At 31.2% G+C, this 19,646-nt stretch overlaps 2 protein-coding genes across 2 annotated transcripts; one reads left to right on the top strand and one right to left on the bottom strand.

The window, feature by feature from the left end:
• Positions 1 to 4,486: 4,486 nt before the first annotated feature.
• Positions 4,487 to 11,045, top strand: LOC110992802 (coiled-coil domain-containing protein 96). Its single transcript, XM_022258769.2, has 9 exons — positions 4,487 to 4,595; positions 5,521 to 5,563; positions 6,091 to 6,268; positions 6,983 to 7,106; positions 7,400 to 7,546; positions 8,410 to 8,611; positions 9,433 to 9,608; positions 10,378 to 10,482; positions 10,917 to 11,045. The coding sequence occupies exons 1-9, from the start codon at positions 4,581 to 4,583 to the stop codon at positions 11,043 to 11,045; spliced, it is 1,119 nt and encodes a 372-aa protein (XP_022114461.2). The 5' UTR covers positions 4,487 to 4,580.
• A 579-nt stretch (positions 11,046 to 11,624) lies between these two features.
• Positions 11,625 to 18,948, bottom strand: LOC110992803 (putative inorganic phosphate cotransporter). The gene is made up of 9 exons (XM_022258770.2): positions 18,792 to 18,948; positions 18,289 to 18,488; positions 16,365 to 16,601; positions 14,950 to 15,159; positions 13,984 to 14,151; positions 13,641 to 13,857; positions 12,766 to 12,887; positions 12,333 to 12,449; positions 11,625 to 12,122 (listed from the first exon to the last, which is right to left on the bottom strand). The coding sequence occupies exons 1-9, from the start codon at positions 18,901 to 18,903 to the stop codon at positions 11,895 to 11,897; spliced, it is 1,611 nt and encodes a 536-aa protein (XP_022114462.2). The 5' UTR covers positions 18,904 to 18,948; the 3' UTR covers positions 11,625 to 11,894.
• Between the last annotated feature and the right edge of the window lie 698 nt (positions 18,949 to 19,646).

The following is a 19,646-nucleotide window of genomic DNA, read 5'->3' as shown; positions in this document are numbered from 1 at the left end:
GTGCTATATCTTTTTGGCACTCGAGCCTAATGTCTAGTTGTAATTACAAACGTTACCAAAGGAAATCACCGGCATACTTGTGTTAATCGCCAGGTCAGTACAATTTAAACATATCACGGCAATTTGAATCTAATTAACATGTAATGATGTCGAAAGTCGCATATCATTTAATCCGTGAAAAATGTCGTACACACTTTTCGCTGCTATTTTAAGATACGCATTGTCGGTGTCTGGCATCAACCCAGAGCTGGGAACGTAGTAACCAGCTTATAGAGGTTACTGGCCTGAAATCTTTTGTTTTTTTAATAGCCCAACAAATACATGGATGACAAGGTCAATGCAATTATAATATATGCCAGCGTCAACTTTTATATAGAACCTCTTTTGAGTTGGACGCTGTATGATTATCAATTCGTATTTTTGAAGTAGATGTACATAAAATAAGCTTTTATTACCTTGTTAAGATGAAGGTAGCGATATCATGGATATACTCTTATGAGAGTAGGTAAGATATAATTTTTTTTTTTCAATGTAACTTGCTTACCCCGATAGCTCACTAATAATTCCGACGATTCCGTATTATAAGGCATCGATATCTGCGATTCCAACTGTATCGAAATTTGGCTTGGTCGTAACTTCATTTCAGGGGTTCAAGCCAAGGCCAGCTAACCTTCTTTGAGTCTGATTATTTAATTGTGGTAAGCTTACAGGAATGCGAAAGTTTATAAAATAGTTTTACTTTTATTTTGCACAATTCGTTTTGCATTTATTTTATACCTCCACAGCTTTAATCTATGTTAATTTTTGTAAACTTTGTTTGTTACAAAGTTATTTGTATACAAAATAACCTAAGCTCCTTATTCTAAACCTACGTGGGTAATAATGAACACAATTATAATATTAGCTTTTGAAATATTGTATGAATACGTGACTATATAAATGAGGTGTACACAGATCATGAAATTATCTTTAACCATAATTAAAAACAACAGACGACTAATGCCAAGTTTTTACTTCTTTTTTTCTATAGAACGAAGAAGACGAGCAGAAGGCTCTTCGGATGTAAGGTGCATTGCTTCAGTTCAAACAATATTTGTGACTCAAAACTTAGTGGCGGAAAGTTTCTTGCCAGTTCTTCTTGCCCGCTCTACGCCCTTGACTTGCGAACTAGTATTAAATGTAAATTTACCATTAATTACTTCATTTCTGACGTATATAAATGTACTTGTTTACCTATATGAATAAAGTTATTTTGAAATTGAGTTTAAGTGATTGTAAACCAATGAATGTTCTGTCAACAAGTTAAAAGGCATGATTGGCATGAGTTTTTAGACGACCTGCAATTTTTTTAAGAATATTATTTATATCATATTTAATATGATATTAACTACTAAAAGTAAATGCATGAACTAAACCGACAAAAATGTATCTACCTCTTTGGTTGGTTACACCATGGTTTTGCTAAAGAATAGTTTTAAATTTTCTGAATAATTAACTGTAGTTACAAAAAACTGGGCATTCGGTTATTTTTACAAAGGAACGGTGCGTAATGTCTCTGGCAAGATGTGTATGGCATCCGTGCCAATTGAAGAATTGATGGATTCCTAACGTCATATCGCTAGTTTAATGTGATGTTTTTAAATCAACTGTTTTATTCTAATAAAGAAATAATGTAATAATGTGGTTTTCGTATATATTTCAATGATGTAATTGAAAATAAAATTACAATTACAGATATTCAAATTATTGGGTTTCTCTAGTCTTTTCTATTGTCTTTTATTAACATAACTTTTACACATTTAAAGAAACGTCGGATAAATTTAAAGTTATGTTTAAATAATTATAAGTTGTCGTGGTGATCAGTCCATAGAACGCCTTGTCGTCCAGGGCAGAGTGGAAGGCACTAGACCGCGCGACTCGTCACCTACACGTTGGACTGATCAGATTAAGTCTGCCGTAGGAGAATCACTGAATCAGTGCAGTAGGACCTCCAATAGGCAACGATGGCGGAACGTCGTGAAGCTCATCACATCCGCGCCTTCTATTACCACATAGCGATCACGACTGCTCTGTCAAGAGCATACAGAATAAGAAGAAGAAGTTTACAATAATACATAACTTCAATGTAATGTTTAAAGAACTTTATTTCTCATTACAAAACAGAAATATTTTATTTACATGAGAAACTTAATATTAATATGTATATATTATATACGAGCGAGATACACGTCGCCATTAGCCGTAACAATTTTAGTCAGCTATGTTCATTCTAACATGCATCTTTAATGCCTTTTTGAATTTGTCAAACACTCCAATATTGCGAATTTGAGATGGTAATTGATTAAATAATTGCACACCCTCATACCTAATATGATAGATTTCTTCAATTAATATGTACGCGGCTTCGACAAGATAAGCAAACTCGCTCGACGAGTATTGCGTGTCGTTGAGTATTTGATTTTTTTAAACGACAAGCAACTATGGATAGAGTTATTTAAATTTTTTTTTTATGTAATCATTATAATTATTATTTTAGTCTACGCCGGTACTTTGTACCGTCCAATGGCGATACAAATGCCGATTGTCGAAATATTGTTTTATCATAATTACTTATTTTAGTCATATTTATAACGTTTATTATTCAAAAGAAGAAACGTAAAAGTAGTTCTCTAACTGTAGTGACATTTCTTTTTTTAATACAGCTGTTTTGTAATATGCAAATTGCGCCATCTGTGTTGAACACCAGCTAACTTGATACATCTGCGTTATCGGTTTTCAAATTACTTTAAAAACGTTGGCAATATAAATTATTTTTTTTGCCGGTACTTATATTTTTCCATAGGGCTCCGTCCTTTTTCTATAAAATCCTTACACGCATACATATAATTATGAAAAAAAGTGTGGCGCTACAACCTTTCAGGTCTGGGCCTCATTTCTGGATCTATATCAGGATCATTTGTCTTATAGGTGATCAGCCTCCAATGCCTGACACTCACATTGATTTTTTTTTTAAAGTCTAAGACAAGCTGGTTTCCTGACGATGTTTACCTTCACCAAAGAGCGAATATTAAATGAACACATAGACAGAAAGCTCAATGCACCATCGCTATTGCACAGCCGAGGATTGAACCTACGACCTCAGTGATTAGAGTCGCACGCTGAAGCCGTTAGGCCAACACTGCTGTATTACTATTTATTCATTTTAAATGCAAATTGTTGAATAAAAGGCGGCATTATATTATTTAACCGACTGTTATACAATTCAGAATATGTAAACACAAATTCCGTGTAAAACATAAGAAAAGAGAAAAGTTAAGTGAAAAGAAACAATCTAAGATATTAGCTTTAAAATATAAAGCGTTTTTGACACACGGGAATATTTGAGAAATGTATATCTTTTCTGTTTTTTGACGTTCCTAAGTGTACATTATGTTACCTATATGAATAAATGATTTTTGTTTTTTTTTATTTAGTAATTATTTTATGAATATTATAAAATACTAATACTTTTTGCATTAAGTAATGAACTGTGTAGGTTGATAAACTCGAAAACGATACCGCGAAACAGAACTCTACTAATATACCTTCACTATAACTAATACTCTCTTCTTCAAAATAAATTAATGGAAGTGAAACAATAAATTATTTTGATGATCGGGTTTTAAAAATATCATTAAAAAACCGCGGCTTTTACATGAAAAATTATTTCAGTTTTAACTATTCGTATAAATCTTATTTGTGTCCAGGGCAAAGTGCCGTTTTTTATCGTAGTTTTACTGCCAAAAGTACCTAAATAATTCATAACTCAAATTTTAAATAGATTTGGGTTTTTGACATTATTAAATACTTTTTGGGATACTCGGCTCATATTCTGACTTGATGTATTTCTTATACTTACTTTATATATTGTTTATTTTTGACAATTGCGACTCTGACTTATATAAATAATGACACATTATTTATCTTCACCAAAGTTCATTAAAATTGTTTTGTTCAGTTTAGAATTCTAACTCGAAGCTTTTTATTAAACTCATTATTGTTAAAAAAGCTTATAATAAGATACTCTTTAACCAATTCATATCATATGTTACATTTCTGTGTTGTTGTTCCATGCACATACCCAAGCACCGATTGAACAATAAACACCGGTTAACAAATGGATCAAATTGAAAGCTGTGGATAGTAAATCATACAGTTTCAATTAACCATTGCCAATGTGAAATTTGACAATATTAAAGGCGAATTAGAATTCAGGCTTAATGTTATCAGACCTTGTTAGTTAGTTTTTCTTTAATAGATATTTTATTAATTATTCGCTTAAATTGTGTATAATATGGAGTTTTTAAACCATAGAAAATAGCATTGCAACACTGGCAATACACAACATTTTTTTTTGCTGTAAATGTAGCTGGCCAATATCATATCCATTTTTAAAAATGAAATCGTTGTCTCTTATCCATGGTTATCCGTCACCATGACAACCAGTGTCACTGCATGTTGTGCGCTATTACGGTGTATTAAATAATTTTTGATGAAACCTTAAACGGATCAATAACTGTAATTTTACTGGATCACGCAATATGGCCGAGACAAAGGTATGCCTTATTTCGTTGTCCTTTTCACTATAATTATAGTAATATACAGAGCACTGTCGATCGATACATAGCAAAATTTACGTAACTTTTGTACTATGTATTAGAAATTGTTAACACATATCATAGACGCAATAGGTAAATTATGTTATTATAAAGGAGTATTTACTATTATATCAATGATACTGTAAAGTTTCTTGTTTTGTATAAGCTCATGTGTGTGTGTTCATAATATGTGCTCTGCTTCCTACAATTTTTTCTTTGCTACGTAATTTTTCAACGTCACATTTTCAGACGTCTTAAGCAACACATTAATAACTATTGCCAAAAACTATGATTTTCCGAATATCCTCATAATTGTATTTTATATTATTGTTTTATCATTATATTGTATATAGAATATTCCACGGTTAAGACTGGCCTAATAGGTTAACTAATTTTAACGTTTTCTGAAAAATCGTACCGTATTTAGCATAGAACAGCCTGTCTTATATATTATATGACCCTAGTATTAGTTAACGTTTTTGTGAGAAGGCTTATGACGAAGTATTTATAACTTTGAGTTGTTTATTTATTCTGTAGTATTATTGTTAGCAACTGTCTCGAGCCTAACCTGACCCTAATTAATAGATGTTTGAAGATTGTTCAGCAAATATTTGATATAGATTCATCCGATCGAAGAAAATCAGAATCCTTTATTGTAATTTTAGAGCTCAAAAATAATTAAAATTCAGAAACAAAAGAATATTTCAGAATTAAAAGTAAAAACTTGATTTAATATTATTAATTAAACCGGACACGGAAATAATGAAGTAGTCAATTGTATATGGGATATACACACGACCCAACCGACGTATTATTGAACAAGATAGAGTAATAATTGTATTTAATTTTGTATACTCTATAGTATATTATATGGAATAAACAGGTATCCAAAAATTCTGGCGATGACAGTCCTGAAGGAGACAGTGGTAAGTAAACTTTTGACGTAATATTAATTTTACGACTTGTATTTTTATGCAATAAACACATAGTAAGTGTTTATTAATTTCAACAAATCTATTGTCTTCGCGGACGGCACATCACCTATAGCGTTAGTGTCGGTTGAAATTTTTAACACCATTTTAAATATACATAAGTTATTATATATAGTTATGAATTTATAGGTGCACACGAAATAAAATTAGATTTCATTGTTTTCAGTTCTGTCTCACAAGGAACCTTAATAAAAACCATCACATTACAATTATTTCGTTAGATTACTTTCTCTACAACTGTTACAAAATGAAAATCTATACTTAGCTCTAACATTACGATAGTTTCTTCAAGTATTCCTATACATCAGTATTTGTATTGTTTGAGTTGGAAGACATCGACTTTCAATAGATATTGTGTAGTTTACAACAATATAATATTGAATAATTCGGGCTTTCGTTTAGTTCCAAATTTACCCACAGAGCGCTGCTCGCGTATTTACAAAAAAAAACATAAATTACAGATAGTGTTGACGCTGATGAGCCTTCGTTTGGGCAGATTGGACATGGTATTATAAAAACTGCACCCGTAGCAATAAACCGAGACGAATATTTGCAAGCGTATAGAGATCTTTCGTTCGATCGCTATCAACTACAGTTGAAGAACAATTTACTGCATCGGAGATTGGGCGAATATTACAAGTAATTTTAAATAAAAAAATAAGCATTATTTGTAGCTTAGTGCCATCCAAATCCTAACCTTGTCTTTCGCTCGGCCATGGCTTTTTTTTTGGTGGCAAGTTATTTGTTATCTATAAAATTCACTATTACACGAACTGCATTAGAAATCTTTGTAAAACAATCAAACCCAAAATAATAATAAAGTAATATTTATTGACTACTAAATATTAAAACATATACATACATATACTAAGTTAGTTAAACTAGTTAATACTGGGCATTAAAACTGGAAAAACTCGTACCATGAACACACATTATGTAGGCTTTTCAATATAATAAATTATAAAATCTTATATGTAATAACTACTATTTATTAATCACTCCATGTCAAGCGCAAAACGGCCATCTAAATAATAAAAGAAACTATGGAATCTTCGACTAGACGATGTTGTTAAACGTTTACGTCATATTAATAACGATTTAATTTTGCGTTTGATTCCTGGTAAAATAATAATGAATAAGGAAATTATTTCAAAGCCTGGTAATAAGAAATAATATTGTATTGTCTTTTATTAAAATAGCTTTTACACATTTAAAGAAAACACTTTTTTAACGGCTTGTATTATAAGTTTACACACATAGGTTCAATCCGGTAAAAAATATTTTCTTTAAAAGAAATAATATTGTTAAATACGTAAACAGCATCACCTAAGACTATTTTTCAAATGTTTTAAGGAAACGAAAACTCGATCATGTCTTAAAGCCTATAGAAGGTGCTCAGGAATTGGAAGAAAAATTCCAACAAAAGTTGTTGAGTTACGAAGAATTAAAAGAAAAAGAAGAAAGGGAGATGCGAGATGTAAGTATTTTTTATAAACCATTTTGCAGAAGAGACTGACTTTTTTATTTAATGTTAGGTCAAACTTTGTTGTTGTATGATTAACAAATACCACGTAACTTGAATAATATTTCATCGAGTTGTCTCAAATTAAAATAATAATTACATATTTTTGTAATTATTATTTTATTTTATTATATATTATATTAATTTTTTTTGTGCGTTCATGATTTTCTTTTTCTAGTCAAGTGACACCAACTAGTTCTCAAAAAGATGTTGTTTTTCCTACAATATATACGTTCTAGATATTTTAGATAAGGAAAAAACTAGAAGCAGTACAATTTACATATGAAGATAAATTGGAGCACGCTGAAAAGAATTTCAATAATCTCCAACACTTGGAAAAATCTACTGGTACGGGCTTGATATATTCGAAGAAAGGCAAACCTATTGCGGATAAGGTACGTAAGTTTTAATTTAAAATGTGTGTGCGTTTACAAAACAAATCAAAACTTTTTCAACTAAATTCGTTAATAATTAACTTTAGCACTGTTTAACTAACGGCCTGCAAGATAATGGCAAGTTGACCAAATAACTAGGCAAATGACTTGGATCGATGACGTTTTTTTTAAGATTAATGAAATCCTAATGTGCATAATAATGTGAATTTAGCTGGGGCGGACTCAATAAATTTTAATATTTTATGTCAGATTTTTCCATTATTTTTATTTCTGTCAGATCTATCGTATTAATGGCATGAGCTTTTGCGAGCCATTTTATTAAATGTTACAAACTCTACGGCTGAATACCTTTCAGTTAACCGGTGCTGTTAAGTTAAAAGGCTAGGCTGTTAATTGAATCCCTAATTAAGCTAGTTGGCTGCGACATATATATGTATAAGGTATACAATATTTAATGCAGACATTCTGAAGATGTCTGAAGATTGTTTATGTTTTTTATATGAAACTTTTATATTGGTTTTAAATTATTAAAATTAAGTCAAGTCCCTAAAAAATTGTATCAGGATGAGTCGCCAATTTTTTTTTATATATTCCTATTTAAAGTGCTAGCCACTGTCCATGAACGCATTTCATGTACCTTCGTGAAGGCCCTAAAGTCATAATGGTTAGAAAAGCCCTCGGCTAGCAGTTGGTTTCACAAAAAGAGGTTGCGCGCGAAAAATAGCGCCTTAAAAAGCGCTGTGCTGTGGAAGCCAAGAATCGAATTGGATGGATGAATTTTTATAATCTTTTATCTTAGTTGGTTTTTGAATTACCTTAGGATGGCGAAATATATTTCTCTATTACACCTATATTATTTTCAGACTGTGGAAAGATTTTTAACCTTACAAAGACGTAAAAGCGAGCAAGCTTCAGCTCTTTGTCTGCGGTATATCAGATGCAGGAATGCTGTTTCTGAACTGGAGCTGATCGTGCGCAAGTTGGAATGTCTCGGACCAGGATTATATGTGGCGCAATACGAACAATTGCATATTGACAATCAGAACTATTCAACAAAAATAGAAGGTAATGAAATTTAGAGTAACTAGAATTATATATTTGTATGCTTATTGCGTACGTAATATATATTAAAAAACCAAATAGGTCCATCTATGTGTATAGAGTGCATGTCTATTCTATTTGAAGGTTTTGTGCAGATGGGTTGGCAAGAAAGCCGATGACGCCTGTGTGAATGTATGTCTGAAAAATATACTGTGTGATAAAAATAAATGTCTGTTAGGTAACAAATTTTAGATAGAATATATATATATGTTTTAACCTAAATTCGAGGTTTTTAATTTTAAGAGTATTTTTTATTCTGTTTTATTTTCCTCTCACAGTAAATAAATAAAATTTAAGGTGTTTGCAAACAGTTACAAATTTCTAAGAAATAAAAAAAATATATTTAAGATTTTTATTGAAATGTAGACTAACCGCATGATATTTAACAACACACTGTAAAGTACATTCACCGAACAGAATATAAACATTTACCGACAAAATAATGAGGCTTTATTTTTGTTAAAACCGTACACGAATCAATAATCGGATTAAATTAATGCACTGAAACAAAAATAATGCTAATTAAACATAAAATATTATTATAATTGTTATATGAACAATATTTTGTTATAGATTTTAAACACACTATAGATACTCAGTAGGTAGAACAGATTTTAATTATGTTTAGATGCGCAACATTGAAATATTTGTCTGTGCTGATTGCAAAATGGCATCCGATATTTTGTCAGAATATTACCATGTTATTCGAATTAAATAATAATAAAACATTTACTAATAAATGTCACAACTTTTCCCTTGACTGCATAATATGAAATTCGTTGCAGAGCGAGAAGACGAGTTGATAAAAAATCGCTCGAAATGCACTGAACATAATCAAATACTGGCTCACATAAGGGAAAAGATGCATCACACAGACGAAGTTATCGACTTTGCTGAATGCGATCTCGGAGATGCTGAGATTGAATTTTTACGAGCTCGAGAGGATTTAGGACAAGTTAAGGTTATATATAACATACATTTAAAATATATAAACCAGTGTTCGCCTCTCATAACGAAAACTATGAAAGAACGCGGGAAATGTTTATGACGAAAATGTTTTGCGTGATTTTCTCTATAAAATAAATTAGGAAGTCTATAATTATTGGGCCTTTGTTTGGACATGAATATGTTATTTCCTCTTATCATAGCTTATTGCTTAAAGCTCTTATCTGTAGAAATAATAGAAATTTAAAGACGGAGATAACTTTGATTTTCCCAACAACAATATTCATTGTTTATATTGCTGGAAATCAAAAAACGGTTTTTGTTTCTCGGTAATTCAAATATTTGTTCTACCCAGTCTAACGATACCCAGATCCCTATACTACAATATTATCTTATTCAAAACATTTTTTTCTATTTTAAAGCAAAACTAATTACGTCACTTGTTAAGTTTAGTTTGACAGAGTGTTTTTGTATTTTCATGTTAAATTTACATGTTTTTCTTTCGTTTACACGAAGAATTATTTTATAATTTAAGAAAACTATTTTTTATTTATTGACATATTTAAATAATATTCCGTATAGTATAAATATTTAAAACTAAAAAACTAGAAAACATTTTTACCACGCAATATGTCGGGATAAATTTTTAATTTAAACTTAAAAACACAATAGTCAAAACACTTTTTCCCTTTTAGCACTTAAATTTGTAAATACTACAATATTTTTGTTTGTGTCTCAGGACGAAACACCAATTCAATTGTTTAAATAAAATCTCTTACTTAAAGAGCCGTCGCGACAAACTACGCTGGTCGTTACAAGGTGAGCGACTGAGGGCGGGCCTTCTTACAAGAAAGGACCTTTTGCGTGACTACCAAGACGCCACCGACGAGGTAAATCCATCATAAAACTGACTAACTTTGCATGCAAATGTAATTATCTTTGTACCCTCGAAACGGAACGAAACGGGCTGTGCCATGCAACGAAAAAGTTTAATCTTTCATGAACATTTTCTTTTAGCTTCTAGGTAATATTGAGTGAAACTTCTCAGTGGAACTAGTTTCTTAATGCTCTGCTTAAGGGGTTTAAGGCTTTGCAGAATTACTGAAATTAGTTGTATACATACATTTTTACAAAGCCTTTCTGGTGGTAAAAATATGCAGCAAATAAATTATTATAATATCTATAACGTAACTTAATAAACCTTCTGAAAGTATCCAAATCGTAAAGTGCGATAAATAATGTGAAAAAAAAACTAAAAGAAAAAATAAGCAATTAAAATATAACTTAACTCATAATAGAATCTAAATTATATTCTAATCTGCAGGTTGTAAGTCTACGCGAGAAAAAATTAAAATTACAGGAACAAGTACGAGATATAACAAAGGAAGTACGCAATGCACGTAAACGTATGGTACATCATTCAAATATACAGAATGCAGTGAAGGAAGATTAATGTTTTTTTTAAATATTTACTCAGATACAATGTGTTTTATTTATGACATTAATAGTCATAGTCATAGTCATAATATCTTTATTCATTTAGGTAAACATGTACACTTATGAACGTCAAGAAAAACAAATTAAATTAATCGTAAATTTACATTTACCACCAGTTCGTAGTTCCTGTATACTTGTATACAGGAGGTGAGCAAAAAAGTGGAAAATGGCGCGTTTCGTTTTATTGTCACAAGTGAAATATTGGCGCGCCAACATGTCTTTTGTTTTAATTCCGCCCGCTTCATACGTCTCTTATTAGTAGGATATTAGTCGGAATTCTTACGAGTCTTGAATTAAATAAGGTATTGAAGATGACTCTTAAATTTTTTTCTCCATTGATTAAGCTTTTTCTGCCACGTAAGTTGTAAGAGTATAAATGTTTTACTTTTAATTATTTTCTCTGTAAAGACATACAGATGTGAAACTTTCAGATAAAATATTTTTAGTTACATCTTTAATAGGGATTTATTAATAAAAATGAACTAAATGGTAACTATTTTTTATAAGCCATTGCAAGCTATAACTTCCGTTAATAATATAATAATATTAACATTCAACTAACTAATCTAGAGTCTACTTTACGTTTATAATTATTTGATCTTATATTTAAGATCTAGTTGGAAATCTTTCCATTTTAAAACAGTATTATTGTTGTGTATATTGTTTACTGCCCATTTAGTACTGATACTACACTTGACAGATTTTATTACAAGATTTGAGGTTGATTCACGTTTGAAATAATATTCTGATTGGAATTTATGGGAATAACTCTATTTATTTAGTTTTGAAATAACTTATATTAAAGTTATTTTTCCGTTACTTCCTCGTCCTTTTTACATAGCTTGATCGAATCTGGTTCTATTGGAACTTCCTTAATTATAGATCCATGTTTCCAGTTTGAAGGGTAACCGAACTGCCTAACATCATCCCACCATTGCTGCTTGCCATCTGCCAAGAAGCCATAGAGAATATTGCTTCCCACCATCATCGCAAAACATATCCAAAATGCTCGTCTCCATTGTACCAAAGTAGACTGCAAAAATATTGTCTTATATGGAATCGAAACACCAAATTAGGTTTTAAATTTAGTAATATTCAACACTGTTTTATAATCATTCACAGTTCAAGAAACATAGACTAAACAGTATCTATGTTACCATGTTTGCATAGAAAATAGTTTACCACAGTAACAAACAGTTCAAGTATTCATATATAAGAAATCTAGGTATGAATATAATCTTACATCAGGTGTCATTAATCCAATAAGGTAGGGTGAAATTATGCCAGCGAATGTTGTAATTGTATTAATGAAGGCTGACACAGAACCAGCATGATTCGGTGCCACGTCCAGTATATTTACCTGCAATTTTTTGACATCAATTTTATAAGCATAAGCTACCCTGTTAGAATTGAAACCTTTACTCTATCTATCGAAACCTGTTGGTGTTTTCATATGTATTGTTTATGTTCAAAGACGAATTACCAGATTGCTAATTAAATTGCTAATACATTACATACAATACAAAAACGCGACGAGCTAATAAAATCATTTTTTAGTGAAATAAGAGTAGACTAACCATTACTTTTAAAAGTAAAATTTTTTTAGTAGGTAAACGCAAACTAGGAAATTTAGTTGGTTCTAAACATTGTAAACACACAAAAAACATTGTACCTACCTTCATTCCACTAACATAACCTCCCATAAAGCCCATAGCTAAAACGAAGCATCCTAAAGCAACCGTACGATTGCATCCTGAATAGGACGCTAATATTATGCATGTTGCTGGCAACATTGATCCTGAAAAAAATCTTTATTTTAAGGACAATTAGTGTCTGAAGCATGAACTTTTTTGGAACCAAAATGGTTCTCTCGAGTTTTGTTGTGAGCCGCATGCTATAACTACTAGTTCTACACTGCTCTCTACAAGTCTATGTCAACGTTTCTAGTAAAATCAGTTTAATATAACAATCAAATTATAGATAATGAACGCAATCTTATGTTAAATACATTTAATTGTATTCATTATTATATAAATTAAATTAAATTTTTAAATTAAAATTTTTAATTGTTTCTCAAATTTTTACATCAATAAATGAGTATGAGACAACCCCCGTAAGTAGTCAAGAGACACTCGTGTTGGGGTTGACTCGCTACTTCCCTTAACTATACAAATTCTAAATTATATATAACTATTCTAGAATAGCTACAAACTTAATCTCGCATGCATAGATGTTTGTGGGTGAATGTGTGCATGTGTGTGTGGATGCTGTGTGTGTTGTGTGTGAGCGAGTGTGTGCACACTGTCAAGTATACAATTATTATTTATTATATGTATTTAAGAATTAAGTTTGCGCCTGGTATACCGGTAATCCCAGAGCTGGTGCCTGCCTCGAAATACAGCCAGGCAATGCTACCAGCGTTAAAGGTACTCTGCCACAGGGACCAAACTATTACTATGTAGGTTAAGGATATTGTAAATACTTTCTGTTTGTGAAATAAATAAGATTGTTGAATAGGATACAATAATCTACATATGTAAAACTTAATTACCGATAGTAGTATAGATAATTCTTCCCATTCGGACGCTGTGCCAACCCTTTTTAATCCCGTAATCACAGGTAAATCCAAAGATAAACCCACAAATCCACTTAGCTAAAAACGGTAGACAGGTTAAAGCGCCTGTCTTAGCGATGTTGAATTTCAGCACATCGTGCATATACTTTGGAAGATCAGAGACCATGGTATAGAAACCCCAATCGTGGCCAATCTGAAAAAACAAATTATTAAGCGATTCGGTCCTCAGAGAACATGAAGAACATTACAGATTAATGATCCAGATACAATTTTTGTTGGGTATCTGTCACTGATCTGAAGATAAATTTAAAAGCCTTACTCCAGCACAGAGTAATGCCCAAGCAGCTGGTGACCGGAGCATCGCCTTCCATGGTACTGGATCGCTGGAGGACGTTACTTTAGCTCGCTTCACTACTCGGTTCAGATAGTCTAACTCTTTGTAGGAAATAAACGGATGTTGATTTGGTTCATTGTAGACAAGAAGACTCTAAAAATGAAAAGGTTATATATATGTCGGAGAAATATATCGTCACGATCGTACTTAGTGGGCAAACTGCGAGTAAAAAAGACAAGAAAAATTACAGTTATTGTACAGTATTTAATTTAGATTGATTGCTTTTAATATTACATTGATATTTTCAGCTGAAATTATAACGAGCAGTGGGTCCGAAGGCGCCGAATTATATTAAATTATGAATCTTAAAACAAATCGATGAAAAATCAATTATTAACGGTCGGTCAAATGATCAGAACATTATCTGATAATCACAGTATTCCCTGACATATAAATAATGTTTATTTATGTTGCAAAATATTTTATGAAGTATAATAATTTTTTTGAATAAGAATTTTAAGTGTATAACTGTATAACCTAAATTCAAACCTGAGTTCAAAAGTACCAAATGATATTTACGGAATAAATATGAAAATTATTATTCGGATTATATATTATATATACAAAACAGTACCAGTATTCATATATTTTCATATAAATGTTGCGTAATGAACAGGAAATATTAAACTGTATACCTTTTAATGATCGAAAATTTGCATTAGGATTTTTTTATGAAATGCTGAAAAGGCTTTTAACATTTAAAACCTCAGCGGACATTTTTTTTAATTTGTCATTGTATTGAGCATTATTTTTTCACTGCGTTGTCGAAAATGTCAAAAACCGTGAGAATTTAACTAAACACAAAACCAATTGTACTGAACCATCACAACGCCAGCCATTCTTTACTCCCCATTCTGTATTCAATATGTAGTGTTTACAATTTACACTTACCCAAAATATAAACCAAACTACGCCAAATCCCCCGAAGAAATAGAAAACATAAGCCCAATCCCGGCCGCCAGCCATTATAGTTCCACTTATTAAGGAACCAAGCATATTTCCCAATTGAGGACCGCCGAAAATGAGGGCTCCTTGGAATGCTCTTTTTTCTGGTGGCGTCCATCTTGACATCATTATCATAAGCGCTGGTACAGTCGGCCCCTATAAAATTTGAATAATTGTCTTATTCCAACCAAAATGTATATTATCAAAACTTTTATGGGAATTCAAAAATATGGAATTCTATAAATAATTTTACTCCACATAAAATATACTATATTTATTTATTTATGAAGTTTAAAACATCATACATATTACTAAATCTACTGATAATTTTATAAAATCTTATATCTTACTAGCGGATCCGACAGACGTTGTCCTGTCTACACGTCTTTAATTTCAAAATTTCAATTTTTAATAAGCCATTTTGATGAAAATTATTATTCAAATGTTATGACAATATCTAACGATCCAGCACATGGTCACACACGATATAACACAATGATAACAAAACTTTTTTTAAATTTCGGGACAGACTAAAATTAAAATTCGAATATTATTTAAAATTTGACACTGCGATGATAGCGCCGTCTGTCGGATCCAATGTAAAATATTCCAAAATCAACAACAACTAATGTTGTGAATCTAAACCATTCCCAGATCCCCTTGAACACACACAAAAAATTTCGTCTAAATCGGTCCAGTCGTTTAGGAGGAGTTCAGTCACATACACACGCACACAAGAAATATATATATTAAGATATGTATGACAATATATGTAAACATAAGTTATGCTAAAAAAATACAATTTAAAACATAAACAAGATAAGATAATTACACAATAAAATAAAATAAAATTACAAAGAATGTTGGAACTTAAAATAGAGAAAAAGAAAAATCATCAGCAAAACAGCGAATTACGTACGTAGCTAGTTAGCGTACCTACAGGTTTGAGAAAGGCACCCAACAATGCTTTTTTTAAAACCGATCAGCCCACTACCGAATATATCCAGCTCCGGATAAGCTGTGTTCAATCCGTTATAGTTGCGAAGAATTCGAACGAGATATTACTATTTATATTAATATTTATAAGAACTAATAGAATAATACGATATTATTATTTATAAGAACCAACAATAAATTAGGCTTTTGTAACTAAGGAATAGGTTAATACAGGTCTTTGTTTAACATGAAGCTCCTGGATTTGATTTCCTTAAAAAGTATTTATTCTCGTAGAAGGCAAAATGAAAAATAAGAACTGCTCGTTTCTTATGGATTTGTTTATATTTATAAACTAATACTTTGTCATAAATATATTCTTCATATATAATATACACTTTCATTCATATTTTAGAAGATATTCTTACCTCTCCCATGCCTTGAAGGACCCTCAATATAAAGAGCCATGTAGAACCGCCAGTTTTCGTAATGAGTGGAGTTAAGAATGTAAATATCGCAGTTGTAAGTAACCCAATGCCGAGCGTCCATTTAGCTTCATACTTTTCCGCTAAAAACCCCCCAAGAATTTGAGTTATACCATATCCATAGTAGAACCCACTTAATATAAATCCTTGTACTTCCTCATTCCAATCGAATATTGCATACTGAAATATGTACATGTAATTCGATTTTTTTGTTCTAGTTTAAAAAAAATCAATTATTTTAATTACATTGTAATAAAAAGTATAAGGGATACAAATCATAATCAATATGTAACATTGAATTGGTTGTAGTAAATTATATGAAGCTTCCAAATAAATCCTGATAATAGCGCAGTTCTCTTTGCCAGGGGCAACCCCGGTGCTCCCGGTAAATCACGGGAAAAATGCCGCCTCAAAAAAGAGGCGAAAATTCATAAAATCTGCACTCACAAAAGTACAATTTTTTTAAATAAACAAATATAATTAATTTACTTAATAACATATGTTTGCATATGCCTTTTGTTGTCTTAACACGGAAATCGTCAATGTTTTTAGTATTACTGAATGTACTGATGATTTCATCATATAATCTTTGTGTTTAATTAGAGTAATCAAATATATTTATGCAAATATCTTTTACCTTATGCAAGGTGATGAAAGATAAATTTGTTTAGACAATAGCACAACTAATATACAAAAATGGAATAACCCTGTGGAAGTGGAAGATAATTTAAGCAAATGGTTACTCATACAAAACCAATAATGACGATATGATATTACCAAAAATATTACTATTATCTGAACTATTTAGCAAAACAAATATGACAGTCGATAAAAACAATAAAGTATTTAGATCCTAAGATGGATCTAAATACTTTATTGTTTTTTATAACTAAGTTATTCAACACTAGATAGCTGTAGCACACTTCGTTGTGGCACATTATGACACGATCACACAAAAGTTCCTTGGTTCAAGTGAATATTTAATTCAGATTGTATAATAATCAGAATCAGATGCATTTTTTTGTAAATAAACAATATAATTAGGAACGAATATTGTTTCTCATGTGACTGCGCCATTTTTATTGCGGTTGTCAGTGCGTGTTTTATCTCGCTTCCGGCAGATGGCGCGGTCACTAGCACCTGATCGTTTAAAAACATGTTTTTTTCACGGTTGCGGATATGTGACTGATGCAAGAAGTAGGTAGAAGATAAAAACAATCCTTTTTACGGATTATATATCGTGCTATAATTTCAGCTCGATTTGTGCAGACTTTTTTGAAGCGTACAAATATCATTTAAACACGATAGTTGGATTTGGCCTTAAATAGAACAAAATACAATGTTCTAAATTCCATTTTTTTCAATCAATCTGCGGTGAATAAATATATTATAAAAATTTTAGATTAAAATGTCTACCAATCCGGACAGTAAAACACCCAATGAGATATAATTTAGGAAGCGTATTTAAGTCTTTAATCATTAATATTGAGTTTGTTGGTTTACGATGTCTTAAATAGATCATTATCGTGGTTCAAAAGAGGCTGTACATTTCTACGCCTATTACTTAGATTTATAATCGTGGCGATTACCATAATCATTATAAGTGACCGAAGAATATACCAGACACCTTCTTTAGCATTATATACCATTACTTTAATTAGCAAATTGTACACATGTTATTAATGTTTTAAATAGTAAAAATCATACTGTCCATAATAAATAAACCCAGACTAGAGACCAGACGGGTACTATGAAGTTTTATCTTTCCATCCAACCAACATGGATTTCGGACTTGCGTCCGAACCAAAACTATTCTTTAAAAAATCTCAACTTAACTACGATAAATTATAATTATTATTATACGTACTGATTTGTCTACAAGTGTCGTAATATTTCCAATAATTTCATCGCTCGGGCAAGCATCAGGATCAAAATGTTCTTTTTCGATTTTTGTTCTGTTTACCATTTGTGTGATGGCAAGGTTAAGCGTAACGCGCATAGTATAGGCATTGCACAAACCTATCAAACTTATTACACCAAAAACCCATTGTTGTGGTATGCAGCAATCTGAAAAAAAAAATGTTTTCTGGTGCACTGTTGAGCACGCTCCCTAACTAGCTATACCTTCTCAATTTGTTTTAGCATTAATAATCTACATGATATATCTGACCCTTACAGGACGTACAGCTAATTCCCAGGCCTTATGTAGCATACTACCTCTCCACCCTTATCGAAAATGCAATAATTATTTTATGATGCATTATCCAATGATGGTACTGCATTAGATAATCAACCGCGATCAAAACTGTCAAGGTTTACATGGAGAAATTCATGATGAAAGCCGAAATATATACATTTGAAAATACTTACGTTTTCGTAGGGATGTTATTAGGGCACTATCTTTCTTTGGATAACGAACATCTTGGACACACAAATCATCTGGTGTTTGAGTATTTTCGACGTTTTCTTTATGTTCACTCATCCTTTTCTATTATTAAGTTCAACAACTAAAAGTGCGTGTTCATCCTGTGACGATGGCAATATATAAAAATTTCACAACATTTACTATTTATATAAAATTATTATCATTTCAGTATTTACAAAATTAAGATCTTATAGATACATAAATGAGGTAGTTATGTGGCGTATTGTGTAATATTAATGTAGTATCAATATTTGTGTAAGCGCTGATATAATGGGTGTAACCTATTTCACTATTAGACAATTCATAATAAAAGAGAAATTTAAAGTAATAGAAGTATCAAAAATGTTCATATAAAAACAAATATATAGAAAATTTCGTCACGAATATGCAGAAATCCATAATATCCTTTAATCTAAGGTTAAAATATAAGGTTCAATTATTACGCAGTTTTCACAACAAATTTAATAATTTAAAGAATTTATGGTATATAGCACAAAACAAATCAACGTTAGTATTGTTTAGCCATAATAATAACACGGTACTTGCTAGTAGATGGTGCTATACTTAAATTGATACCAACAAATTCTGGAAAAAAGGGATACGTAAAGTTTGACATGACGTATGCGTCGACCACATGTTTTAGTAGCGCCTTTCTTTTCTGCATATTACTTTACAAAATTATATCGATGTTTCACATTTGCCACGCGTCCCGTGACGGCTCACAATTTTCTTTTAATATATTATATTGTTATGACATTTTATCTCGAGTTTTCCTAACTCTTCAGGCAAAGGCTCCAAAA

This window comes from Pieris rapae, chromosome 15 (genome assembly GCF_905147795.1).
Source record: "Pieris rapae chromosome 15, ilPieRapa1.1, whole genome shotgun sequence".
Classification (NCBI taxonomy): domain Eukaryota; kingdom Metazoa; phylum Arthropoda; class Insecta; order Lepidoptera; family Pieridae; genus Pieris; species Pieris rapae.
Note: the sequence above shows the minus strand (reverse complement) of the source record. Positions and strands in the feature narration are given on the sequence as shown.